General features: G+C 39.5%; 1 protein-coding gene across 2 annotated transcripts; it reads left to right on the forward strand.

Moving 5' to 3' along the window:
• The first annotated feature begins 766 nt into the window (after window positions 1–766).
• LOC109111752 (AT-hook DNA-binding motif-containing protein 1-like) lies at window positions 767–23776 on the forward strand. 2 transcript variants are annotated; one of them, XM_042745940.1, is made up of 6 exons: window positions 767–1109; window positions 1369–1490; window positions 3757–3842; window positions 17671–17705; window positions 17873–22313; window positions 22487–23776. In XM_042745940.1, exon 5 carries the CDS (start codon window positions 18044–18046, stop codon window positions 22283–22285), a length of 4242 nt encoding a protein of 1413 aa, XP_042601874.1. In that variant the 5' UTR covers window positions 767–1109; window positions 1369–1490; window positions 3757–3842; window positions 17671–17705; window positions 17873–18043; the 3' UTR covers window positions 22286–22313; window positions 22487–23776. The 2 variants fall into 2 exon arrangements, with proteins under 2 accessions (XP_042601874.1, XP_042601873.1); XM_042745939.1 differs by having other exon boundaries at window positions 767–1490.
• The last annotated feature ends 210 nt before the right edge of the window (window positions 23777–23986 follow it).

Below are 23986 nucleotides of genomic sequence, written 5' to 3' on the forward strand. Positions count from 1 at the left end.
ATGGAAGAAAATTCAAAGAAAATGTGATTACTGGAGAGCAGAGGAGAGACACTATTGGACTGTGATCTTTGACCATGTCTAGATCTCTAATAGATTCAGCTATTATATTATTCACGGCCCACAATTCTTATAAAGGACGTTATATATTGTGTTCCATCATTGCAGGACATCATTCAGTTTTCAGTCCACCCAGAAATGAATCACCTCATGTTGTTCCAAACCTGTATGACTGACTTTATTCCATGGGACACAATAGAATATGTTGGGCATAATGTTAGTGACTGACAGCCTCAGTCACTGCTCAGTTTCATTGTACCTTTACAATGAAATTGAATGAATGACCGAATCTGTCATTTTGCCGTCTTTTGTGTTCTATGGAAGAATGAATGTCATATAGGTTAGAAACAACAAGAGGTTGACGTGATACATTTTTGGGTGCATTATTGCTTCCTTCTCGGTTTTCAAGGCTTTATGACTACATGTTCACAGTCACAGGAGAGCACCTCTATGCAGTTTTAGGCTTTCTGAGTGAATAAATGAGTTTGTATGCACTTTCTTAAAGGGATAGCTCATCCAAAAACGAAAATTCTGTCATCATCATTACTCACCCTTTTTTTCTCATTATGAACATTTGGTCATACAATGTAAGTCCAAAATTGTTACCAACATTCTTCAAAAAAATCTGTTTCAAATATCTGTTCTGCTTATGTACAGCCTACCCTTAATTTAATGTGCGATATAAAAATCAGAAAACCATTTGTGTCACGCACGCAGATCTAATTGAATTTCTTCAGAGCCCCGTCGCTCTGTCTGGTTATTATATATTTGATGCAACCCATACGCACACCGTGAGAGAGAGGCAGACGAGAGAATGAATGAAGTCCCGATGAGCAGAACTTCAGTACCCAGAGTCCTCCAGAGGAGGAAAAAAATCTAGATACAAGAATCTACGGAGGCCCGGATGCCCCCGTCGACAAGGCACGTCTCCAGCCCTCTCTGACTAGATTCATCCGAGTTGGTTTGCAGAGGGCGAGAAACGGCGCAGAACGGCGCTCATTCCAATTTCTCGCGCTCGCTGCACTCCCGGGGCGCTCCTGTGACAAACTGCGGTACTCTCTTACTACAATTTCAGTTTTTTTTAACCGACGTGGTGACAACAACACGCGAGTTTTCCCTTGTTCCCCCTGCAAAAAATTTTTGTGCGATTTTTTTCTGTTTTCTTTATCTTTAAAAAAAAAAAAAGAAAGAAAGAAAGAAAAAAAAGATGCTGACCAGCCTGCTTGGCGTCGCAAGACAGAAGAGGACTGAGATGACCAAAACCTCCGACATTCATACATAGTTGTGTTTTTTTAATTTTTTTTTTCACAGACACCTCTGCTTTTAGGATGTTGCATGTCACCGACCGTTCTGTGATCCAGTCGCGAGAAGCCTGATGAGCGCGTGAGGAGCGCAGCACCAACAGCTGCAGCAGCGGAGCTCGGCGCCTCCCGGTGAGTGCGCGCGTCTGGCTTCACAGCCAAAATTTGCATAGTCTTCCCCTGCGCCGCGCCGCATTTCACGAGGGTTTGTGTTTTCTATTGAAGGAATTTTTATTAACCTCATCGCTGCCATTCATTGAGCTCGCGATAGGTCACTCGCATTCACACACACGAGCGCGCGCGCACATACACACACACACTCCATAGGTACACAGATTACGCTCACCTATATTCGGACATATAGCTATTACTAGCTGTAGATTGCCATTATTAAATATCACAGACACATAGATTATTTTGTTAAATAAAAGCGATAGACTTTTTAAGATAAGAATTTATAAATAAGCTACACAAGCAAATTCGTTCGTATAGGTAGGCTATATGAAAGAAAATTTCCCGTTTGACATGCATATATTGTGAAACGAGAACGTGTCGCTGTAACACAGGACGAACATAAATGTAGTGCCCATTGACTATGGAACACTGATGAGTGATCATAAGTGGTTTTCGACTGACGGCATGTATGCGCGTCTGATGCGCTGGGTGATTATTATGAGACGACAGCAGCCTCGCGCTCGCCAGTGACTGCACTTCTGATTAGTCTGGCTAATTATTCAGTCCCTGTCTGACAGTTTTTTAATTTCAAAGTACTTTATTGGCATGGTTGTTTAGCATACAATGCCAAAGCATCAATACACAAAAGAAAAAAAATGACAGAATATATATAAATTAATGGTCGTAATAAAATGTCATGTCATGATTTTAATATACAATATAAACTAAAATAAAAATAAATTATGCAGCCTTTTCATGACATGCCAATTAAGTATGTTTTAAACTCATTTCCTCTGCTGTTTGATATTGGGCAATGATGAGCAATGCAGTGGCGCGTTGGCGCAAGTCTTTCGGCTCTCGCTGTGAGCGCGACGGTGGCGCGAGGATGTTTATGTTGTGACAGGCGCGATTATTCACGCCACACGCACGGAACGTAACAAAACACGCGCGTTGCTCTGTCCCAAACACGCACATGGTGACATTACGGAAACGCGGATATTCCTAAAGACAAGGGAATGCATTACTACATATAGTTTCCATATGGTGCGTCATCGTGGAGACTGACAGGTAATGAGGTAAACTCACGCGTGAGGACGCGAAGTTCTCATTGCAGTGATATGCAAGTGTACGTTTATATAGGTGACCTAGGCTATATTAGTTAACAAATGTGTTAATGTTGTGTCTAAAGGGAAACACTAGGTTGAATAGGGAGTGGGGGACTGTCTGTGCATGTGTTACTGTGTCCACCTGTCAGAGAGTGTTGGCTAGTCTTATAGCGCTGGTCTCCATGGCAACCTTTATTCTGTAAAGGAAGCTTGGTTTCCCACAACAGCTGGAAACCTCTGATTGGCAGAGCTGAGAGACATAGCATTGGCTCAAGCTGACCTTGGCCACAGCTAGTATATCACACACTGCACATACTCAGCACGAAAACACAGCTCCGCTCTCTTCCATCTACTTTTTCATTCCCTGCTGGCTGGCTGGAGCTGGTGTTTTTTTTTTTTTGGAGAGATTTTCACCTCTGACCTCGGTTCCTCAGTCTAGGGAGGAAGGGGGAGGCATTCGGTTGCAGGCTGCTAAGTTTATCCGCATCGTGTGTGTGTGTGAGTGTGTGAGAAAGACAAAAAGACACGGAGAACTTGTGAGCGAGGTTGATGGTGGAGTTGGTGCGAGAGAAGGTGAGAGTGAGTATCTAGGGGTTCTGTATACCTGGCTGGTTTCTGTGTCTCAGTAACGAGCCAACTCTAACAAGAGACAGAACCAGCTCAATTATTAAAGAGTGAGAAAGAAAGGGAGGGGAGAAAAAACAAGGGAGAGAAGAGAAGCAGCGGTAGACTGAGAAACACATATACATCACATAAACAACAGCCTATGCATGCTGTGAGATACACAGAGAGCACATCGCATACACGACTAAAGCTCATACCGGCCGCATCTTTACATTTTCCAGTTTTGAAACTCATCCATTAGTTGCTTTCATGGAAGCCTACGGTTTTGAATGAATGATATATCACTAACTGAATTGTTATTGTAAGAAAAATAAAGCAACTCATGCATTTTTACATTCATGATATTGTTGCCATAGACTGATAGAGTGGGATATAGTATGTTGCACATATATGCATGATTCTTTCCTGACATATGTCGTTTTCTCTCTTGCTTTCTCTATTCTTCCTCTCTCTCTCTCTCTCTCTCTCTCTCGCTCTTCCTTTCTCTCTTTCAGGTAACAAACTGCCTGGCTAAAGATTGCCATGGAAACATGCAGTTTGAGAGTGAGATGAGAAATGATTGAGAGAATCAATGTCTAAGGTAAGTGTGGGTTTTCATTCCATACATCATTTAGGTCACACAGGACAGCCTGTTCAAATATGCTCATTGTTTTCAATTATGTAGCTGAAGCACTTTCCATTTCTATAACTACGTGAATGAAGGCTCTGATTTAACATGGCTTTTTGTATGTGTTCATGTGCTTTCATTTAGAAAAGTGAACGAGGCATGTTTGAGACCTGAGCCAATCATGCTTTTTCTTCAGTTTTTTTTTTTTTTCTTCCAAACTTTGTCTTTTATCCTTTGTGTTCCTTTTGGCATGATTTTAAGACATAAGAATAGACTTCACATTTTAAATTTTGCCAATCACATTGAATTTTTACAGTAGTTTGTGAATTTTTACTCTATTCAGCTACATTTTAGTGAAATTGCATATATTTCGTAAAAAGTATAATAATGATGAAAGCAGAATTACTTCAGTGCTACCCGAAATATGGTGATAAGTCTTGCGTCACAGAAGCAAAATCTTTCAGTTGTCATTCAAACTAAGATTTTAGGAGAACAGAGCATATTTCAGCTGGAGTATAAAATATATTTTTCAAAATGTAAATGATTTAAACTTATTATTGATAAAGATTATCCACTTGTATATGAGCATATGTAAACGGGGTCTGTTTTGTAAATATATCTGCAGTATATTGCAGTGTATACATTTATAGACTGCTACATTTTTTATGAATTTGGTCATTTTTGGTAGCTGTGTTTTTAATGACATTTTGAATAAACAAAATTTCTTGTTTTTTTTTTTTAAAGTATTTCATAATATCATCAGGTTTGATATAAACTGTTTTTTTGTTTTTGGATGATTTATTACATTTTCAAAACAGCAAAAAACACAAAAGGAAAAAAAATAGATAAATATAATCAGATAAGAAAATAAATAAATAAATAATAATAATAATAATAATAATACAAAAATATCACAAACATACCTTCATCCAACCCACAGGTTGAGAAATTGTGACAAATTCATGACAAATTCCGTGTCACTAATAGATACTAATGTATCGTCATTGTTTTATGGTTATAAAACATGTTGCAGGTGTCACATTTTTACCATGAATGCATTATAATTTATGATAGATTCAGTTATTGTAAATATAATAAATTCACCTCAGTGGTACAAAGAAAAACAGGCACAAAGTTATGAATGTGCAGTAGGCTAATTCTTGAGGAGGACAGAATATTCTTGAGAATCAAATTAATCTGTTCAGGCTTCAATATCATGCATAAAACTGTCCTCCACCTGCTCAGGGGTCCACAGATCATCAATTCCATCTACTCAGTTCCCCATTTACAGTACTCTGCAGCACTGTATCATTCTCGTGATTTTAAGGCATGGTGCTCTTTTAATGAAATCATAATTAAAATTGGTTCCAGTGCTAAATTTGCATCAGTGACCTCAGCTTTCCCACACACGACTGTGGGTGTTGTTGTGTCAAGCAGCAAGCTTCGAACACCTGTTTGCCCCACAGGATACTCTTGTAACGCTAGAGACTCAATTTGCTGACCCTAATTGAACTATGCATACAGAAAATAAATAATAGATAGAGAGAGAGAGAGAGAGCGATAGATAGATAGATAGATAGATAGATAGATAGATAGATAGATAGATAGATAGATAGATGGCTGAGAATAAAATAAACTAATTTACAAAATAATTAGTATTAATATTAATACAATGTATTAAACTGTGTAATTGAAAAATCATTAAAACAAGATATGAATGCAGTCACAGTTGATTGATCAGATGTCTATTTCTCTATCCATCCTGTCTCTTTCTGTCAAATCTTTCTTTCTTTTTCCTATCTCTCCATCTCCTGTCTTTTCCTCACCTTTAGACTGTTGCAGACTCTCTCACACTCCCCCTGTTTCTCGTGTTCTATCTCTCTCTTGCTCTCCCTCTCTCTCTCTCTCTCTCTCTCTCTGTCTGCTGGAAGTTAATGAGCCCAGCTCCCCCTGGGGAACACACACTTCCTCTGCTAGAGACAGAGGAGAGAGCGAGTGAGATTACACAGTGCAGAGAGAGTGAGTGAGAGAGAGACATAGCAGAAAGTGAGGGATGGTGGGGAAGAGGAGGGGTACTAGGGGGAGATAAGGGAGGAAGGAGAAAGAGCGAGCAAGAGAGAGGGAGAAAGAGATAAAGAAACAGAAGAAAGTGAGAGAGTGGGGGAAGAGCATGAGGTACTGAAGGCCGATAAGGGAGGAGAGAGAGAAAGAGAGAGAGAGAGAGAGAGAGAGTAGGAGGGAGTGGAATTTTCTGGATATGATGATAGAGGGAGTGTACAGCAGAAAGATGGATGAGTGCACTACACACTCCCATCCTGAATGAGAAGGAGAGATTTAGACCATGGAAACAGGGATAGCGAGTGAGAGAGAGAATGAGCTGTGCAGGCTAAAAAGAAACAGATGCTTTTGAATAAAGCCCCTGTGAGAGAGAGACTGTGAGTGAGAGAACACATGAAAAAGTCAAGGGAATATCTGCATATGTGCATACTAGTATGCGAGAGAGCGCGTATGTGTATCTTTGAAGCAGGTCTTAACATGCTGTCAGTGTCTAGAGTTGGAATGTGCACAAGGCGGCCATTGTTGTTTAAACAGCCAGCCAGCAGCCCTTCTCCTTGGCAACGGGCTCTGCAGCAGCGTCTCCCACGGCAACAGTGGAACAGGGGTGCTGGGGGTGGGGGGAGTCAGGAAGTCAGGGCCGCAGTTGAGAGGCCCCTCTACAAAACACTGGCCTCAAGGTCTAACTCAATATGTGTGAGTGTGTGCGCCGTGCGCCCATATGTCTGTATGTGTAGGGTGTGTGTGTGTGTGTGTGTGCGTAAGAGCCGGCGGGCGAGAGAGCGGCTGTGCATTAGACACAATCCAGAGAGGGATAGGAGGAGGTGGGTTAGAGAGGTACGCCAAAGCGGCCAGGTTTGTGTGCAAAGAGACACACACCGGCTGAAATGACGAGCTGATTGGTTGATGAGCTGTTTACTGAATATCAGGCGGAAAGGGGAGATTAGGGCATGGATAAACACAACGTGAGAAGCAGATAAATATGAGTTGGATTATGAGAGAGAGAGAGAGAGAGAGAGAGAGAGAGGTGTGGATGGAGTGAGTGGACAGAGACACAGGTCTGTGAGATGAGAAGAGGTCAAGGTTTTGCTGCTTAGCCCCTGCTGGTAGATGTTGTAACTAGACCATCTGGTTATAAAGGCATATTTCTCTACTGGCTGCCATACAGAATTAGCCATGTATTCTGACTAAATACATTTTGTCAAACAACATGTAAATCATTAATATTTGATTAGATAACATTAGATGTTTTACTAGTGCCCAATTCTTTCTGAAGGGCTCTAAAAAGCATAATTTTTTTCCATGTCAAAGCCTAAGAATGTTTGTGAATAGGTGAGCAATTGACATTGAGATGAGATCTTAAAAGCTTCTTCTGGGTAATATGGACCTTGATTTAAAAAAAAGGTGCTTTCTTACATTTAAATAGATGTTTTAAAAAACTGAATGAATTAGATTGGTCTCAGGACATGTTTTTGAAAATTAGTTTAAACTGCATGAAATTCTAAAAACAATGATATTACACATTATTTTGAATATTAAAAAAGTAGTTATTTTTAAATTGGATGCGAATCCAAACTTGCACAGGGAAAGCGGTTTCTGCGTCAAACACTGCGGTAAAACAATATAGTTCCTAAGGCAAATTCATATAAAAACCAGAACAGCTTTCTTTATAGTGACCCCCAAACATAAATATACACAGTGAGTGCACATATTCCATTGCTTCTTCTTCAAATTAAAAATATTTATTAATAATACTGGCGCTGAGGTGTGTTTGATCATGAATGCAGTGGCACAATGGATTATTCAAATAAACAGAAGACAATGATAACGGAAATTCGAAGAAGAATGCGTGTGTGTATATATATATATATATATATATATACTGTGTATATTTATTATGTATACATATAAAGACACACATAAAGCTTATATTTTGAAAATATTTATATATTTATATTCATATAAATTATATAATATATATATTTAATATATAAACATAACATTTTTCTTAAATATATACATGCATGTGTGTGTATTTATATATTAATAATAATTATACACAGTACACACACATACTGTATATTATGTAAATAAAAACTTTTATTTTGAATGTGATCAAACACACAAAAACACACACATATATATATATATATATATATATATATATAGTTAGTATATATTTACATATATATGTGTGTGTGTGTGTGTGTGTGTGCGCGTGTGCTGTCAATCGATTTAAAAAGTCAACTAATTAAACACACATTTTTTATCGCTTAATTATCGCAAGTAATCCCACCTAACTGTTTTTCCCCCTAATATTTACCATTGACTATGGCCATTCACCATTACAGTATAATTGAGAGCTATCAATTGTAACATTTATTAGACTTTAAAAATTTACTTCTAATTTAAGTGAACCTAAAACAATCTTCACATAAACCCTTTATAATAAATAACATATTTTGCTACCTGTGCCCTAGAGGCAGAAATATACAGAAATTGAATAAAGTTATCAAACACTAAATTCTAAATTAAATATAGATAAATCCTTAAAGCTATAAAAGTTATTTCCTTTTCTTCCTTTATTTTTTCTTTAATTAACAGACATCACAGCAGCGGGGTTATTAGTTTATTTGGCTGCTATTTATTTAAGAGCTGCCGCTGCTGAACGTGACGTGGATCTCACATGCATTGTATTTTCTCATGATAGTTTTCATGATAGTCTAATGATAAAGAGGTTTGGGAGTTTTTTTTCTCATTGGATCATAATAAAACATTTAAAAAAATACAGGCCATCCTCATCTTGTCTTTACTCACATTGTAATGTTCATTCATCTCTACCTTATTTTTCAACACTGAAGAAAACCATTTCCTGTTAATGTGCAAGACTTCCAATTCATTAGCTGCTACACTCTGAAAATCTGTAAAAATAGGGCACAGTGTACTGTATTAATAGAAATTTTGTGTTTTGATTTTTTGCGTCTTACATGTATTGCGAATTTTGCCATGTATTTCTGTAAAATGAATGAAAAATGTCTTGGCAAAAATTACCAGTACATGGTGTTGGTAAATAACTAGAATAACAAAGTTCAGTAAACACTAAAACTATTTGTGCTACAAACCAGTCTGCTTACGATCACGATAATAAAACAATAATAAAATAATATGACAAAAAAAATACTCATTTGCAGTATCCAGCAGTTTAATGGACTGACTTTGTATAGCTTAAATAACTGAATGTGGCTGACACTGGAAGCCTTGCACATTTAAGTTAAAATGCCCATTCCTGCTTTTTCGTTAAAAAATAGTGAGTGTTTTGTAGTGTTGTTTCTATTCTTCTACCTTTACACAGCTTTCCATTCTTGTTTTCTTCAGCATTTCATTCAGACGTGAAGTGTGAGTGACTAGTGCTAAAATTAAGGTATGCTATGTGCGGTTTCATCTGCACATGGTGTACATAGAAAAGGAATGCCCTTGTATCATTTCTGGTACCTGATTTAGCTGTTTAGTACTCAACTAGACTAAATAACCACAGTGCACATCCCTAGTATGTGTACCAAATGCTCTGTCTCACTCATTCCTTCTGTCTCTCACTTATTGCTGCTGTTGGATGTCTGTTCCCAGCTGGTGCTGTGGTCATATGACCAAGCAGAGGGGCGGGAGGTCAGGATAGTGTAGTCTCTGCTCCTCTTAAAATAACCTAGTAGACAAGCACAAGAAAATAAGGACAGCAAAAAGTAACAAGGAAAGACAACGAGTAGAAGTAAGATAGGTGCGTGTATGTGGCATGTGTTTTTGGTTGAGCTGAGTGTTGAATGCAGTCTCTGGTGATGAAGACTATACGGAATTTCCTGCAGCTGGGGATGAGAGAGCGTTCAAGTATAATAGAAAGTGAAAGAGAAAGAGGGAGCGAGTGAAAAAGGTAGAGAGGGGAGGGGAGGAGGGAATGAGGGGTTACAGAGAGGGATGATGAAGAGATGCGGGAGATATTAAGAATGCAGATGAGAAGGAAGTAGAAGAGAGTAGAGGAATGATGTAGGCATTGAAAGCAAATGAGGGAAACCAGAAGAAAGACAGTGAGCTGCCTGTAGGAAGCATTTTATGGCATGCACACAACTTAATTATACTTCTCCTGTTATACCTCTGTTCGGCCGAATTCTAAGGCAGCATCACACATATCCCCAGTTGAGAAGAAAATCCCAGAATGCACTGTGAAAAATTATGTCAAAAACTCATAGAAATGTTGTTCAAAAATCTACATAAAAGTCTTTGGATACTAATAAATTAATACTTCTATTTACTTAGCAAGGATGCATTAAATTGATTAAAAGTGACAGTAAGGAAATTTGTAATACTACAAATTATTTATGTTTCAAATAAATGCTGTTCTTTTAAACTTTCTATTCATCAAAATCCTGAAAATAATTTGTTATAGTTTCCAAAAACAATTTTTCAACATTGATAACAGAAAGAAAATGTTTCTTAAGCACCAAAATCAGCATACAAGAATGGTTTCTAAATGATCATGTGACACTGAATAATGATGTTGAAAATTCAGCTATGTCATAACAGGAATAAATTACATTCCAAATATATTAAAATAAAAATAAGTTATTTTAATTTGTAATAACATTTCACAATGTAACTGTTTTTACTCTACTTTTTATTTACTTTAATGCAGCCTTGGTGAGCATAAGATCTTACCAACCACAAACTTTTGAATGGCATTGTATATTTATGGGTAGTAGAGTATTGTGTTTTTTTAAATTCACTTTTTTTGAACTGAGAGTCGTTTTTATGCACTTAACATGCAGAACACTATTTATGACGCATCGAGTTCCTGTCTAGTTGGGGTTTCCAAATCAGTTACTTCTGACATGGGTTTTTAAATTCTAAAATTATAAGACAGAGAGATTACAAAATATATTTTTTGGCAATGTTTGCATTAACTTTAAGTTTGCATATTGACAATAACACATTCATTTTACACACACTTTATGTGTGTTATTCACACACCTTTACATACTTTCTCTTTTTTCTCTTATAATATCATTATTATTGTTTTGCTCAAACACTGCAAAAAGGGGTACACACGTGAAAATATGTACCTATATGTTAGGAACACATGGCAATCATCATGTTTTGAGGTTTGTGGCACTGAAAAGACAGTAAACCCCTGACTTATGAGGTTCCAGTTAGGATGCTGACTATGTAGGCACTGAGGCAGCTGACTAGGTTTTGGAACAGAGCTATTGTGTGTTTGATTGTGTGTGTGTGTGTGTGTGTGTGTGTGTGTGTGTGTGTGTGTGTGTGTGTGTGTGTGTGTGTGTGTGTGTGTGCGTGTGTGTGTGTGCGTGTGTGATGACAGCTGTCTTTCTGCAGAGTGTCACTGGAGTGTCTCTGTGGATCTTATGACCCACTTCTACCCCTCCCTTACTCTAACTCTCTCTCTCTCCTCTGTCTCTCATTCCCCTCTTCTCCATTGCCTTTTCCTTCCACCCCCCTCTTTCTTTCTCTCTCTCCCCACTCTAAGCTTTCTCCTACATTCTCTCTCACCCTGTCTTGCTCTAACTTTCTCTGTTTCTCTCTCTCTCTTTCTGTCACTCGCCCTCACACACTGTCGGGGCTGCTGCCTGTATCTTAGCAACAACTGCACTCTCATTTGAACTGAGTGAGTGCTTTTCCCTAACACACCCACTGACACACAGACACACACTTGTGTAAACACACACACACACACACATACACACACACACTCTTTTGCACTTCTGTAAACAAACACACATCCCAGTGCATACACTTGTGCAAACATACTTGCACATCACACTAAAAAAAAAAAAAGTTTGATTGTGAGATACAGACCAGACAATGCATGGGTGTGTTTGAGCATGTGTCCATGTTTCAAAGAGTTTTTGGAGTGCTTCCAATCACTGCATCATTCAGGTTTTCTTGTACCTATATGCTATAATCAATTTAATATACTTCAGAGGAGAACAAGATCACTTGCACTATGTTTAGGATGTATATTTATTTATTTAATTAATGTTCTATTGTTTACATGTTGCTTATGAGTTATTTCCCCTGTACGTCTGATGTAATTGGCTTTCTGCTCGTCATTTAGGCTGAGATTGGTTGAAATTTCTGAGCATTCAGTCTTGTTGCAGGATGAGTCAACAGATAATCTTGTTTTGTGCTGTGGTATTTGTTTACAGCATGGGTGATTTTGCCAGTGGACAGGTGGGCATCAATGTAGACTTTCATGTCTGTCATTGGACAGTGAATCTGAGGCATCTGTGTGATTGGCTAAATGTTACCAGCTGTTTGGATCCCCTGGGGAGGATTCCAGCAGTTAAAAGGATTGGAGCAATAGAGAAAGAGACAAAATGTGTGTGGAGAATCGAAAAAGCATAAAAGTGGAGGAAGGCAAAGAGAGGGAGGTGCAGTAAGAGAAGTCAAACAGATTCTAATTCAAATACAAAAGAGCTTAAAACTACACAAAGGGGTTAAGGGATGTATTTCTCAGAGGAGGCAAGGGAAGCACACCACACAACATTGGAAAATGAAGAGAATATAATTAATAGCGTGTACAAAAAAGCAAAAACAAACCTGAGATCAAATTGTGTGTAAACCACTCATCTTTTTGAAGTTACACTGTCCAAAAGCGACATCAGCGGATACTGTTTCACAGTAAGGCATGGTCTCTTTTGTTTACCTTTAAGCTCATTGTTAACAGAGGATTTGTTAATTATTAGGGTGAAAAGATTGTGATTATTATAAAATGTTGATTATAATAATAGTTAGGCAGTAGAAACAAACCAAAAAAATAAATAAATCTAGGGATACATTGATATTAAAATTCTGGCCGATAAAAAAAACACACACACACACAAAAAAACGAAGGGAAAAAAAAAGAAAAATCCCAACATGTATGAAACAGTATGTAAAATGGGTATTCATTTTGAGATGTGTTAAAAATTTCATCTAACAGTGTTATTAAATTCTAAGTGTTTTCAATATATACTTTCAGTGAGTGGAAGACAAAGGTAATTTAAAAATAGAGGAAATTAGCATGTGCAATTAAATATTCAATATTGTTTAATTGTAAAAACAAAACCACTAATATCCGCCAGTAAACAATATGGTACAGAGATGTTGTGTTATTATGTTAAAAATGTGTGAACTTGAAACTTTTAATAAATAATAAAATGTGTAAATTAAAAATACAATTACAAGCAAAATGTTCCATTTACATTTAACCTGTAAACTATGTAAACATCACTATTTCTCAAACCCAAGGAGTGTCTTTGCTTCCTCTTTTCAGTAATATACCACATGCCACTAGTTTGGAAATAGTGAAAGCCACATTTAATTAGTACACAAAGCAGACCACTGCTAGCCTCACTCATGTCTACTCTCTCTCTTCACACACACTCATCACTGACTCAATCCAGCTCACTAGTCTGTCCTGGCAGGCAAATATGTGATGGTGCCAGAACTGTGAGAGAAGAGTAGGAGAAGCTCCAGACATTCAATCTCTCTCTCTCAAACGCTTAGGAGGAGGAATGTGTGTGAATATCTGAGAGACTCTGTGTGTGCGTGACTGTAATTAAAGTGCTGTTCTGCAGTTGTGCTTGTTCCTGTCTTCTGTGAGACTGATGCTTAATTAATGAGTGGTATTAATTAGAGAAAGAGAAGGAGAGAGAGAGAAGGAGACATAAAGCAAATTTAAAGTGTGAGCGAATTAGATAGATGGAATTTAAGGGTGATCTAAAAGCTATATTGGTTCGTGTGCACCTACCTGTTGACCCTCGGACATCATCACCTGCATTTGATTCAAGATGTATTAAGATATATTATATAGGGTTAAGATTTAAGAAAAGAACACACATGCGTGTTAATGTGACCTGATTCTCCTTTCTGTTTCTTCGCTATTTGGTCTGGACTTGACCCTTGTAGTTGGCATTACAGCATGAACAAGGGATAGTTCACCCCAAAATAAAAATTATGTCATCATATTTTCACCTTCATGTCATTTCAGATCTGCAAGACTTTTACTCTTTTTCAAAACACAAGAAGATATTTTCTGTTTGATTCTTTTTTTTTTTCTCTGTACATTGAAAGTCAATGAATGAAAGACATGCAGGTTTGAGATAATATGAGGGCGAATAAATTATGACAGAATATGTTTTTTCTTTTATTTTATCATGTTTCCAGTTAACAGTTATGTCATTAAATGGCACCTTAAGTCCTGCCATGAGTTCTTGTGTCGTGTACAATGAGCATGTAAAATGAATAGATACCAAGCCAATAGATGCCATGCATGACAGTCGGCAAGTTGATCTTCAAAGACCTTGATTCTCTTGTTTTCAGTGTTCGAAATGGTGTCAAGGAGATTAAGGCCTACAGAGCAGTAGTCAACATCACAGGATGTGGCCATTAGAGGAAGATTTCACAACAGAATTCTTCAAATGGTAGAAAAACTTCTTCAGCTGGCACAAAGATTCGAGTTGACCTTCAAACACAAGCTTTCACTGTCTATTGCCAACCCAATGAAAGGGTAATATATTTGAAGACCCAAGTAGACACCACTGCTGAGAGAGGCATAAGTGCAGGATTGTAGCCAAAACATGCCTGAACGTGCCTTAACAGCAATCCTTCTGATGACCAAATCAGACCATTTTAATATAGTACATCATTGCTATGTTTACTGACAACAAAATGAAGCTTTCAAAGAGGGAGAGAGTCAAACACAAGAGAGTTTAATTGATGTTTTGGATTGTTTTGTTGCCCTTGGCACTGTGAACATGTGCATGCTTTCAAGATGTCAGGCGAAGACTGAAAAATGTTGGAGAGCACTTTTGAAAGAATTGTCAGAAACTTGGTATTGAGTGAAGGTCATGGGCCTTCCAGCACATACAAAAAATAATTGTTCTGAAGCAACCAGCAATGTGTTCAGATCTAAATCTCCCTGAAAACCTGTGAGAAAAGAAAACTGTGAGCAGGCAGTGCTGAAATCTGGGAGAATTAAAGCACAAGAAGATCAGGCCAAACTGGCAATACAGTAGTGTGGGAAGCTTATCCATGGCTCTGAACACTTGATTGCAGCAATTCTGTTTGTGCCACAGAATATTAAGTGTACGGGGAAAAGGCTGTTTTGTTTTCTAGGTGGAAAGAAATAATTATGTGCATCAAATGTAAAGTTTCAGCAGTGCTTGTAGTGAAATAAAGGATTATGGAGACTAAATACTTGATGTATTTACTAAATACTGTGTTATTATGTGCAAGGGTGCATGTTTCATGTATATTTGTCTCAGTTTCAGTGTCTTCAAGAATGCAAGTGTGGCAGCTTGTTCGGCACCATGTACTGTAGCACATGTTTCTGGTTCGCTCGCTCACTCTCTCTTTCTGCACTTTCCTTATCTTTGCCAGTTAGTAATAAAAACCATGTGGAGCAGACTGAGAGATGGATAGAACTGTATTGTGTGTGTGTGAAAGTCCAGCCCCTGGAGTTACTTACATCACTACAATGTTTATCACGTATGAAATGCAATTCTTGTAGGAATAGTTTGCCTAAAACAAATATGTTGCCATCATTTATTCACCCCGATCTCATTTCGATCCTGTACTATATTGTTCTAAAAGCAATATGAGAAGTTAGTCTGAATGTCAAGGCTGCTGTTTTCTATATGAAAGGTTTTATGCACACACAAAAATATTATATCGCTTCAGAGTAGACTTGATATATAGCACATGTGTAGGCTGTATAGGATTTATTTATTTATTAATTTATTCATGCCGGTTATGCAGTATCCACTTTTATTCTGCCTAAGATCTCATTTTCTGTTTCACATAGAAAAAGAAAAAAAACAGAGGGTTGGAATGACACGGGAGTGAGTAAATTGTACAAATGAAAAAAATTGTACAAATTTCCTTTTGTTACTCAAACTTTTTGCATGCACTTGTCTACTTTCCTTCAATTTTCAGGTTGCCATTTGAAAAATGTGTTTTTCACTCTAAATTCCTCTATTTTACTTTTTCTTCATTCATATATTCTTCTCATCCTTCCATCTCTTTCTTCAGGAACTCTATATCCGATCCTCTTCCTCTCATCTCTTTGCTGCCCCCTTCTGCCATGTCCCAACTTCTATGAATTTTAGCCTTTTCTCTGCAGGGTGTATTTATTGTGTACCTCACCAGTGTGGTGTTTTCATGTAGGTTCTTGTTAGTGAGAGCTGAATAATAAATGTGTTGAAAATTGTACTTTTTTATTTAGATGTTGCATTTTAAATTCTATTCTCTATTTTATAATTGTTTACTGGCCCAAATTTTCAATCAGCTACAATGTAGATATTTTTAAATAATTTAATAATACATTTAATAATACTTTGCATCAAAATATGTGGAAATATTTCACCATGTCTATTAAAAATAGTGTTAGCAAGGCCTCATGATCAGTGTTGGACAGTAACTAGTTACGTTTTGCAGTAACTAGTAGTTTAACTAATTACTAATAAGATTTCAGTAATATTACAGTTACCATCCATAAAACAGCTTAGTTACTTTTAATGCCTCAACTTCGCTGATTTAAAATCCAACAATCAAATAATTGATTGAAAGACAAGCTTGGAATATGGAAAAGCTTACATTCAGCAGATAGAAATATTGCATTATATTGATTTTGTGTAAAAAATGATTGAACACTGTTGTGTAAGTTGTGGCTTTATTTTACTCTGGCATTACATCCCACCTACACCCCTCTGATCAGCATGTGGTACATTATATTACTATAATAAAAATCTTTTTGGAAAATTAAACAGTGTCTTACAAACCTATGTGATTTGATCAAATACATAAGGAAATATAATCGTATATGTGTAACGGAGAAATTACATTTAGCTTCAAGCTACACATGACACTTAATGAGATTAGTACAACACTTCTACTTGACTGTCACTATCAATTACTACTGAGTGTAATAACTTCTGACTGAGATCCAATGTGGATTTTGGTCAAATGATGAGGCAGAAATATGTGGTTAGCAACATTCTAGAAGAATTTTATGTGGAAGATACACAGTTACAACTTCTGTGGGTCTTGAAGAAAAAGTAATGCAACTAGTAGTGTGACTAGTTACTGTTGCCAGAAAGTAATAAGTAAAGTAACAATATTACTTTTGAAAGGAGTAACTAGTAATGAGTGATATATTACATTCTTTGAGTAACTAGCCTAACACTGCTCATGACACATCACACAATAAAACTTTAATAATAAAATTGCAGAAGGCAAACTTTTCTTCATCAAATACTGTTTTTAATTGAAGATTTAAGTACATTTCACTTTGGACATTTCTCAACAGTTTTTAGAAGATATCGGTAATTATCTGTTTTCTGTTAATTTGAAAATTCAGACTTTGCCCAAAGGATTTTTGAGTGACTATTGATTCTGGATTATTGCAAGAGATCACAGATGTTAAACTGTGTTCAAGACTTTGCGTGCCTGTTATTTTTTTATTTTTCTGCACTAAAAGTTTACTTAAAAATGCTTTAAATTGCCAAATATAAAGTATATAGAACAGTTGCCTATCCAGTGAGACATATGTTGTATTGCCATAGTGAGGCCTGCAATCTATTGCATTGGTAAGGAAAACTATGTAACCATGGTTACCGTTCCACTCATATTCTATTGCCATGGTTACAAATGTTCTCTAACTGTATCGCCATAGTGACAAGTGTCCTTTCGCCCACAGGGATATCACAAAGCATGGCCACAGCAGCAGACATGGTAAGAACAACTGCAGTTATTTCAATAGCATTTTCAATTATGTTGTACAGAAATAGTTTGCATTCCTCAATAGTAAGTAAATATGAACATCTATTTTTGTGTGTTTTGTCCCCTTTACCTTGGGAAATTACCTGTTGTCTGCACTTATGAAAACTGGGGATCCCAAGACAATGTGAAGCCTGATGGTCCAATTCATTCTGGCTAAGAATAACAGTGAGAGGAAAGAGATGAAACAACCAACCTACTAAACTGGACCAGCTCACAATTAAACTTAACACGGAACCATCACTGACACATATATATAAATACAAAGCTCCTGATCTGCAATTTTGGAGGTAATGAGCCGTCTGTCAGGTCGCCTGCGCTCTGGAGGTGTTCATTTGACTTCTGAGGCACTGGCTGACAAGGACTGCAGTGATGATGAGGGCCCCTCTTTATGGGAGGGGGATGAAGAGCCTGGGGGCACATCTGTACGACCCACTGACTCTAATCCAGCCAGCTCACTACATCACAGCTTTTATTCGCCTCTCTCTTTAGCTAATGGTCTACGGAATCATGAAGAGCAACTTCAACGTAGACCAAGGAGATGTAGGCAGACAGATTATGTGGAGCAATTACACACACAAGAACAAATGCTCATTCAGCAAAACAAACAACCACAGATGCACACAACACAACACTCACACTCACTCACACAGTCGAACACACACCTGCAGCCTCATACCCATATTCCAATGGATACACATATGTGGATGGACACAAACACACTAACACATAAGCGCACACAGAAAGGCATGTGCATGCCTACAGACACAGGCTCCTCACTTATGGAGCAGGACCTTTCCCTGATTCCAGAGGACTTGTCTTTACCTTCCAAGACTGACACCCATAATTTACATGTTCAGTCAGCCCCTTTGTTACATACCACCCTTTCCCCAAACAATTTGACAGCTCCTCAATATAACCCTTCCACTTTACCCAAGGAGGAGACAGAACACAATTCAACATTTAAGCCAGAAATGGATCACACTAGTGACCTAGACCACATTCATATAACAGGCCAAGCTAGTGTCATGACCTCTGTTGAGGGTGAAAGGAAGTATACCCTGCGGAGCTCTGGCCGGCCACGTTTCCCCTGCCATCTTCGGAAATCATCCCGTTTACGTAGAGCTGCTGAGGAAAACATGTTCAAAAGGGAAATGGACCAAAAAGATGAAGAAGAGGAGGAGAATAGAGTCTGGAGAACCGAGGACCTAAGGCCAGTGGAGGAGCTTGCCCCAGAGGTCTGTCATGCTGCTTCCTCATTTGAGGTTTTACCAACGCCAGCTATGTCAGCAGGTGTTACACCAAATCATAGCATGAGAACATCAGAAGGAGAGAGCATTGTTACTCACCACTCAGTTAGAGGGAGGCGACATGGACGTTATTTAGGTGTGAGGAAAATTGTGGTAAAAGTAGCCAGAATACCTGTTCACATGAGCCGACGACAGAAAAGCTACAAGATTTCATCCCTGGAGCCAGTGTGTGCTGGACCCCGTGGAGAAGGGGTCACAACAGGAGAGGGGCCTGAGGTGGGTGTAGGAGGTGAGCCAGGACCTAATGTTTCAAGAGAGCCCACCGCACTACTCCGCATGAAGAACAATGGAAAGAGTGTGATGGTGATGTTCCCACCGGGAGAGCTTCCTGTAATCCTGAAGCGACGCAGGGGACGCCCCCCTAAACAAGCATTACCAGGACAACCTGACATGCATGAGACCAGAGTTGGAGCAGCCAGTGCTGCAGAACCCAAAAAAATTCGGAGGCGGCGAACAGTAAAGTTACCATCTCCGCAGCCATCATATGTTAATGATACCAATGATGTTAAAGTAGAATATGCAGATGTCCTCTCCAAATTGGCCTTCTTGAACAGACAACCTCCCAGCACAGGCCGCTGCTCTCCTCCACGTTGCTGGACCCCAACAGAGCCTGAAACTTTTCACATACCACCAGAAAATCCATCTCTTTCCACTCTTTTGCACCGCCTCACAGGATTCCGCAGGAGAGGTGGTCGTGCAGGCTGTATGGGGAGTAGAGGAGGGGGAGCAGCTGGATCCTCTGATTCCTTTAAGAGGTCATTCAGTGACTTCTTTGAAACAATTGGCAAGAAGCGAAAGGTGCCTGCATCTGAACCAGGAACTCCTCGAAAAAGAGGCAAGGGTGTTGCTGGGGGAATAAGTAGGGCAGCTTTAGGTGACTCTGCACAAGGTGAGAAGGTTAGAAAACGCAGATCACGAAAGAATGGGGCTTTAAAAAATGGTCCAGGTGCACAAGAGCAAGACTGGCAAAATGAGAATAGTAGCTGGATAAGGAAAGGTGACAGAGATATTTCTGAGAAAGCAAGCAGTTATCAGAGCCCTTGTTCCCCTCGTGGAAGTTTTCAAAGCAGTGAGGCTAGTAAGGGGGGGATGTACCACAGCCCTGGTATGAGAGGGGTAGGCAGTGGTGAAGAGTCTCAGGGAATGTTTGCAGGATATTTTCGCTCTCTTCTTGATTCTGATGACTCGTCTGATCTGCTTGACATCTCTATGTCCAGCCCTGCTGGACGCCAGGAAAGCCGTAAGCTCACCCCAGGATATGAGAGTGGCAGCCCTGGTGCAGCCCAACGTTGGTCTCCTGCCTTTCCTAAAAGAAGTCCTAAAGGAGCAGCCTGTCTTGGGGAAGGGGCGCCATTACCCTTACCCCAAACGCAAGGCAACTTGACAACTAAACCCTCATATTCATACAGTGTCTCACAGACTTCTCCCACCCCATCCTTCCCTAAATCCCCTGCACTCTTGCTTTCCCGTTCACCCAGCTCTCCACATCCATCTGGTGGTTATCCTCAATATCCACCTAGTTATAGTGCTGGGGTTCCTCAAGGAGGAAGCATTTACCCCCTCCCTCAACAGCAGCAACAACAGCAAAGGCCAGGTGACTGCAGCTTTACATATGGCACAAAAACTCCCTCTGTTCCCTCTGCACAGTGTCAGATGAGTTATTTAAACTACCAGGGTTCTGCCAAGCGCAATTATAGTGGATATCCAGGCCCACCCCATTCAACCATACAACGAGGGGACTCTGGTGCAACCTCACCAGGTGGAAGTTATATGTCAATTTCAAAGTCTAGCCCCTATTCCTTATCCTCTTCTCCGCCTGAGGGTTGCCGACAGTACACCTCTACAGCTCAGTGGGGATACAGACAAGGGGGAAATAACTGGGTTGGTGATGCATATGGTACTCATCAGTTTCATGGTTTCTCTGACTATGGGGTAGCTGTAACTGGATCAGAATCCAAAGACATTCTTGACATCTCAAACTACACACCCCAAAAAGCCAAACAGCGTCCTTGCCTTGACACACTCTCTGAATCCTCCTCAGATTCTTCTCACACAGGTGGAGGAGGGATGGGTGTTGTGGGGGGAGCATTTCGCCCAAGGGATATTCCTATGCCTGAGGGTCAGTCTAGCCTTTCAAGCCTGGAGAAGCTAATGCTTGACTGGAATGAGAATTCAGCAGGCCCTTCGTACAACTGGAGTCAGAATGTACTATTCCAAGGGGGGGCGAAACCAGGTCGTGGGCGAAGGAAAAAGTCTGAGACACACAATGAGAAGGAAGCATGCTCTGTTCCCCCAGGATCACCTGCCAGCCCTCCTATGCAAGGGGGAGGGCCAAAACATAGTGCTACAGGTGGTAGACAGCCAAGAGGACCCAGAAGCAGGGGAGGTTTCTCTCCTTGCCAAAGAGATCGTCCACCACCACCAAAAACCAAATCTCAAAAGCCTTCAGCCCCATCAGGGTCAGGGCAGATGGGTTCAGGGGGTGTATACCAGGAAGCATTGGACTACTACAGTGGAGATAGTAGTAGCCTGTCACCTCTCAGCCATGCCCCAGAGTCCTGTGAATACCCCTCTCCATATTCTGTCCATACCTCTACTCCCTCCTCAGATGAGAGATTTGCTCATGTCTACCCTCCAGACTCTGCCTCTATATCCCCCAGTTTATCAAATCAGTCAGATGCCCTAAAGCAGTACCCTAAACCTGGTCCTCCCTCACAGACTTATGGGCATGCTGCCAGAACTTTTAGCCCAACCCTCTCGCCAACCCCTCGCCTCTTGCCACAGTGTGGTTCTGCCATGAGTCCGCATCGAGTCCCAAAAGACCAGTTCTCCCAGTATGATTCCCCCAGCTACAGTGGCTCTCCCTGCTGGTATGGGCAAGGAGGAAGTGTTGCTGGCAGCCCCCAAAACTATGAGGAACAGCGACCACCAGCAGTCTCTTTGCCCTCCCACAAACGAGACATGTCATTGATGGTCTCTGGGATGAGAGTTCCATCCCATTCATCCTACCCTTCCCCTTTACAAAGAGGTCCTTCCATGTCAACTTCTTGTGTGAGTGGGACACTGGACTCTTCCCCTCAGCATGAAGAGATGGGTTACCATGGTAACTTGGACAGCTATGCACCCGTTGGACACCGTTATGCACCCCAAACAACCCGGGGAGGGGTACTCTGCCAGCTTCTTGACCAGCCCAGTGAAGAAGGCTTTACCGTCACCAGCCTGTAGTTGAAATTCTCTTGGCATCCTTGAAGAGGTAAGACATTAATTCTGGGACATAGTTCAGATAATTTCAGTATGAAATTGTTCAAGTAGATACTTGAATGCTGCCACAAACTATATTGTGACATAAGTTTTTGTCATTATGTATTGATACTAATCCTAATCCTCATTTGACTATTCTTTTTTTTTCTTTTCTTTTCTTGACAGATGAAATGGACAGTACTTTTCATATTTTTAATCTTTTCTAAAGGATAAGCTTTGGAAGACACTTACTGAGTTAGACTGAAGAGTTTCAGAGCTATGGACTAAATAAAGACTTCTCCAGCAGTGACAATCAAGATCCAAATCCATACACATGGACACACAAAGAAACACATACACAAACACAAACATACTATGTGATCACAAAACATTCACATATTTGCATATACTTTTCATACTCTGACTTGCAACTGCAAATGCACGCACAAAAAAACAGTCTTGCAAACTAATATTGCTATACAGCTTGGGCTAGGGACTTACTAAACAAAGAATGGACACTGCTAGTATCACGAAGAAACAAAGTTGAAATGAATGAAATGCAGGGAACAACTTTGTCCTGTTCTTTTAGATTGCAAATGTGATTCACACATACCCACATTTCAGTGATGCCCAAAAACTAAACCAATGTGAAAGACCACACAAAAGGTTTTTGTCTACATCCTGATCTTGCTCCCTCTTTCTCTGTCTGTTTTAGTCTCAAAGCCTCCTCTGCTTTTGTCAATGGGGAGATTACTTAATCCTAAAGGTTGGTAGACTCCTTCAGCATCTATAAATGGTGACTGCACAAACTCTGCCCTCTTCTCACTTTTAAGTTCAGCATAAAAAACAGCATTTGTACATAAGCTACTCAAATGGTTCCATCACTTGAGGAGCTCACTGCTAAGAAAACAACAGAATCTCAGAGTCCTGCTGAAGGAGACATATGTTAAAGCAGCAATGTCATGACAATATTTTGGAACTGCTGTAAGGACACGAGGGAAATATCAGTTTTATGTGGCTTTAAATTGTTCAGCTTGGGTTTGTGCAAGTACAGTTTAAGTAATCTTTTTTATCAGTGGCCTGGTCTGGTCCAACAGGAATGTGTCTAAATTTAATCCCTTCAACCGTCGCTCTGGATCTACAGCATGGTCACTTTGTGCCCAACACCCAACTCTCATTTGTGTGTTTTTATCACCACAGGAGGACAGACACCCATGCACTGCTCCCGAATGATGCTGTCCTTGTCAACATGTTTAGAGGCCAGGGCACTTTCCACCCTGGATTTGATGGCCTGGAACTCAGGGTGTGGACAATGCATATTCGCCTCCTCTTTTTCTTTCGCCCCTCTGTTCGTACTTCTTGTGGTCCGCTGTCGTACAGTGATTTTTTGTGATGAAATATTGTATCTGTCTGTTCCATATACTGTATCTGAGGTGAAAATATTTAAATACACATTCTGTTCTGATCATTGTTTAATTTTGTCCTGCCTCTACTATGTGGTTGGGGAAATACAATGAAAATAAAATGAGGTCCAATGGAGGCCAAGCAGGAAAATAAAAATACAATGGGTAATAACCTCCAATTATTATGATTTTTACTAAAATGTTCAACAAAGTTTCAGATCTCATTCAGATGACAGTCCAATTACATTTAATGATTTGGAAAACTTTACTCTTCATATGATAT

This window comes from Cyprinus carpio, chromosome B19, assembly GCF_018340385.1.
Source record: "Cyprinus carpio isolate SPL01 chromosome B19, ASM1834038v1, whole genome shotgun sequence".
NCBI classification, from domain to species: domain Eukaryota; kingdom Metazoa; phylum Chordata; class Actinopteri; order Cypriniformes; family Cyprinidae; genus Cyprinus; species Cyprinus carpio.